This window comes from Myotis brandtii, unplaced genomic scaffold, assembly GCF_000412655.1.
Source record: "Myotis brandtii unplaced genomic scaffold, ASM41265v1 scaffold1631, whole genome shotgun sequence".
NCBI lineage: Eukaryota > Metazoa > Chordata > Mammalia > Chiroptera > Vespertilionidae > Myotis > Myotis brandtii.
In genome coordinates, this window is record NW_005355967.1 from 63,573 (window position 1) to 68,555 (window position 4,983).

The 4,983-nt window shown below is 58.3% G+C and overlaps 1 protein-coding gene across 2 annotated transcripts in view; it reads left to right on the forward strand.

The window, feature by feature from the left end:
- Positions 1-4,176, forward strand: part of DMBX1 (diencephalon/mesencephalon homeobox 1) — a 4,869-nt gene extending 693 nt beyond the window's left edge. Inside the window, exons 2-4 of one of the 2 annotated variants that reach the window (XM_005862311.1) lie at positions 2,176-2,354; positions 2,635-2,983; positions 3,722-4,176. In XM_005862311.1, coding sequence (XP_005862373.1) covers positions 2,176-2,354; positions 2,635-2,983; positions 3,722-4,176 — 983 coding nt within the window. Of the gene's footprint in view, positions 1-2,158; positions 2,355-2,634; positions 2,984-3,721 lie in introns of both variants that reach the window. The other variant, XM_005862310.1, reaches the window with a different exon arrangement.
- Positions 4,177-4,983: the final 807 nt, after the last annotated feature.

Sequence of the window (4,983 nt, forward strand, 5' to 3'; positions counted from 1 at the left end):
CATCAAACTATCCAGTCCTGATAAGGAGAGGTTATTATATCCATTTTATGGACAAGGAAACTGAGGCTCATACAGGTTACATTTAGGCAGAGGTGGGGCAGAGGGTTGGAACATAACATATGGCTAAAATTATGGGCTTTGAAGTCACAGACTTGCAGTCATTGCAAGGTCTGCCCACTCACCTGTCTTTTCTGAGCCTCAGTTTCCCCTTTGTAAACAGGGGGCAATGGTAGTGATCACCCATAGGATGTTTGGGAAGTTACTTGAGATAACTTATGCAAAATATTCAGTAAGTGCTCAGAGGTCATTATTACCCAAGTCCCAAGGTAAGTGCCCATGAAGGGCTACGGGTTGGTCCCCCGACCCCAGCCCCTGGTTAAATTGACCGTTGCCCTGTCCTGACAGCCTCTCAGGGGGCATGGAAGGATTTGATGGCACAGGCGACGAGTGTGATTTACCGGGAGGTGATGCGACCCCCTTCCTGTCCTAGGTCAAACCTTAAGGAGCTGTTGACCACACGTGGGCCCAGCCCTGTGCCAGGCAATGCTCAGAGGGTTTATGGGCACCCCTAAGGAGACCAGGTGCCTATTGACCCATGAGATGGCATGGCAGGAGGAATGTGGCCAGGATCAAATGGTAGGGCTGCTCAGAGCAGTAAGACCAGCTGTGGTAGTCAGGGAAGGCTTCCTAGAGGTCATGGAGCAGGAGCCAGGCCTTAAAAGGTCAAGGAGCGAGGACTGGCATGAGCATAGGCACAGAAGTGGGACGGGGTATGAGGACCCTGCCTGCATAGAGGTGCGATCTTGGACCCTGTCCGGACCCAGAAAGGAGGAGTCAGGGATAGAGGCCCACCTCTTCTGGGGAAGAGGGCACCGAGGAACTGGAGGATTCAGCGCTCCCCCAATTATCTAATTCTTGAGCAAGAGGGACATGAGCTCCAGAGGGGCCTCTGTATGGAGGCCTGGGCTTCCAGCAGGAGGTTGCCTGGCCTCAAAGGCTGTGACCACCTGCCCCTTGTAGTCCCTGGAACCAGAAACACGATACTGGGTTGTTGTTTCTCAAACAGGGCTTGGCTGACTGAGGGATCCCCACGCAGTCCCCTGCCCCTGTGACCAGCATGAGCTCAGGGCTCAGTCCAGGCTGGTATTAGTGTTGGTTTGGGGGTTTCAGGGCTTCTTCTTTAAACTGAAGAAGGAGCAGCCCAAAGTCCGAGGCTTCCTGGACACCCGGTTGCCTCCTTCTTCCCCATCGAGAGTGTTGTGGGTGACTCTCCAGTTCCTGGAGCTCAGGGCTGGCAACTCGGGTTTCCTTCAGCGCAGGCAGGTGATGGGAGGCTGGGGAGAGAGGCTCCTGCCCATCCTCCCGCGATGAGTCAAGCAGAAGGGGCTGGAGACTGGACACCAGCCCCAGGCAGACATCTATCCTGGGTGGTTTCCTTAAATCAATAGCGCACCCTCCCCTGTCTCCCCTCCAAGCCTGCAGTGGTTAGGACCTGGTCTCTGTCCTTTCCTCCTCGGGGAAACAGCCAAAAGGGTCAACACTGTGCCCTCAGGGCCCTGCCAGAGGCCAGGCTTTCTCTGGCTGAGACATCAGACCCCACCTTCAGGGACTCATAGGCCAGCTGGAACGATGGGGTTCATACCAGCAGAGATGGAGTCCAGGGCCAGCGAATACTGTCTACCCAGCAGACCGCTCCCATTCAGACCTCGCGGAAAAGGCCCAGCTCACAGCCGGACTTCTCCTGGTCAGGGGCCAGGGTTCTGTTGGTATTCAGACTCTAAGGGTCATAGGGTACCATAGGACATTAGAAACTTGGTGACATGGACTCACAGATCATTAGCATCATGTAGATTCAGGATATTATACCCAAAGTATCCTGGGACTTAATGGATCTTAGGGCAATGCCCACCTATCACCTCAATCACATTCCTGAAGGCTATTCATGGAGATGAGTTAGACCTCGGTGGACCTCATAGTGAATGATGGGTGGTACAACCTTGAAAACCCAGCCCTATGGAGAGGGGAGGGGTGATTTCCACGAGGGAAGGGCCAGGGTTCAGCTCTGGCAGGAGCCTGGGTGTCTGCAGTGGGTCAGAGCAGGGTAGGACTTAAAACCTATTTCCCATAATTAAATGGGCCCCCTCTCCTTGTCCTCCAACGGCTGTACATTTCAAGACATCATCTTGGAGGCCCGTTATGGCTCCCAGCACCGCAAACAGCGTCGCAGTCGCACGGCATTCACTGCTCAGCAGCTCGAGGCCCTGGAGAAGACCTTCCAGAAGACTCACTACCCGGATGTGGTGATGCGTGAGAGGCTGGCCATGTGCACCAACCTGCCTGAGGCCCGGGTGCAGGTAGGGCCCCGCTCCTTTAACTAGACCTTGCAGACAAGCACCAGCCCATCAGCCTGGTTTCCCATTGCCTAGGGGCCAGCAGTTCAGCCCTCAGTGCCAAAGAGTACCTGCTGTCTCTGTGAACACCTTCGGTGACAGCGGGGAGTTTTAGAAGGGATCGAGGGTGTGTGTTTCCTAGTGGGGCAGGGGCAATATTGTCATGCACATCTCTGCCCAGGGCACCCACTCCACAACTCCCCTTCTTTCCTCCCCCTCCTCTGGCTCCTCTCCCTGCCCCCAGGTGTGGTTCAAGAACCGCAGGGCCAAGTTCCGGAAGAAGCAGCGCAGCTTGCAGAAAGAGCAGCTCCAGAAGCAGAAAGAGGCCGAGGGCTCCCATGGGGAAGGCAAGGCTGAGGCCCCAACCCCAGACAGCCAGCTGGAGGCCGAGCAGCCCCCCAGCCTGCCCACCGGTGACCCCCCTACTGAGATGCACCTGAGCCTGTCTGAGCAGTCGGCCAGTGAGTCAGCCCCTGAGGACCAGCCAGACCGGGAGGAGGACCCCCGGGCAGGGGTCGAGGATCCCAAAACTGAGAAGAGCTCTGGGGCTGACAGCAAGGCGCTGGCCTGCAAGAGGGGCAGCCCCAAGGCAGGTGAGGCTGGAGGTGCTGTGCGTGGGCAGGGCCCCCCAGGGAGATTCGCCTGGCCCAGCCAGACGGGGGCCTGGGTGTACGAGGTGGGTCAGAGCAGGGAGTAGTCAGCCTTCATCACAATGCACTTGGGCCTATGCCAGGGGTCACTCTTTAGTTGCTGAACCCTGGGAAGGTCTTGGAGATTCAGGAGGAGGGGCTGGGTGGCAAGGGAGGGGTACTTGGGGGAACTCAGGGCAAAAGCTATTTGTCAACCATTCTGGAGACATTCCTGTATTTTAACAACCAGTATAGATGTACCTGTGCATATTGGGTGAGTGCCATATTGGTACCTGAGATTCCCACAGGCAGCAGAGGGCCGGAGCCGTGGTTTTGAAGGAACATAGCTCTGGCAGGAGCCGTATCTCAGGCACAGGCAGGGAGGGATGGGGCTGTGAGCTGAGAGCTAGAGGGAGCCACTGACAGGCGAGGGGAAGCGGGTGATGGCCCTTGAAAAGAAAAGGACTCTCCCCAAGAAACCACACGTGGGAGCCCTGGCAGGGTCCCTGGGGCCCCTCAGGAAGCCTGGGCTCCCCCTTTAGGATGCTGAGGGATGCGTCAGGGGGTGTCCTGGCTGACACGGGTGAATATGGTTTCAACCAAAGCCTGTTTTGCCATCAGTGCCAAGGGGCTGGGAAAGCTAGGGAGCCCCTCCTGGAAGACCAGCACCCTTGTCCTGAGTCCTTGGTTCTCTACTTGCAGATTCCCCAGGCGGCCTGGCCCTGGCTCCGGCAGCTCCGGGGGGCAGCCTCCTGGGCCCCTCCCACTCTTACTCCTCATCCCCCCTGAGCCTCTTCCGTCTGCAGGAGCAATTCCGTCAGCACATGGCGGCCACCAACAACCTGGTACACTACTCATCCTTCGAAGTAGGGGGCCCGGCCCCTGCTGCTGCCGCAGCTGCTGCAGCCGCCGTGCCCTACCTGGGCGTCAACATGGCCCCCCTGGGCTCACTGCACTGCCAGTCATACTACCAGTCCCTGTCAGCAGCCGCTGCTGCCCATCAGGGCGTGTGGGGGTCCCCGCTGCTGCCCGCGCCCCCAGCAGGCCTGGCACCTGCCTCAGCTGCCCTGAACAGTAAAACCACGAGCATCGAGAACCTGCGGCTTCGGGCCAAGCAGCATGCAGCCTCCCTGGGACTCGATACCCTGCCCAACTGACTGCTGGCCTCCAGCCCAGCCAGGGGTCTTGGGTGCCCCCCTCCCAGCCCCAGGGTTATCCCCAGATGGCTCTCAAGGAGTTAGTCCAATGAGCACAGGGGTCCTGGCTCGGGAATCCCGCTCCCTGCCCCCTCCCCCAGAGTCCTAGCCCCAGGTGAAGCCGCACCCACACACCCTCTGCATGGCCCCGCTTGGATCCCAGGAGGCTCCGAGGGAGGAGGTGAGAAGCTGGGGTGCCCCACCTTTGCTGGGGGAGTGAGAGGCTCTCACTGGCTAGAGCCCCACCTTAGTGTTGCCTCCTCCCTTCCCCCCCTCCCATGCCTTCTGCCCCCTAGTAAGTTGATGTGTGGAATGTGAGATATAAATATAAATATTATAAAACTATATTTTCAGGCACTTGCCTGTCCCAGGCCCCCCGCCCCTCTTCTCAGCCGCCTTTGCCTCCACCTACAGCTCCTGTTCTCACTCCGGCTTTCCCTTCTCTCTGTCTCCTTCCCTGACCTCCTCTCTCTGCCTGTCCTGTTCCTGAGGCCTCTCCTCCCGCCTCTGTCCTCCCCACTCTGCACCTTTCTTTCCCCCACGGCTCTTAGCCCCACCCCCTCTTTCTTTCCTTGGTGCGGGCTGTGCTGGTATCCTCAATTCCCAGGCCGTTTTGTTTGGGGTTGTGGCTTTTTAGTTGTAGTGATGTTGCTTCTCCTCTGCTCCTTCCCTGCCTGCCTGTCTCCTCCCCCACGGCACCCTCTCAGGGCAGCTGGAGGCGATCAGGCCCCAGCTAGAGACCCTGTAGCCACTCCCCTCTCTGGTGAG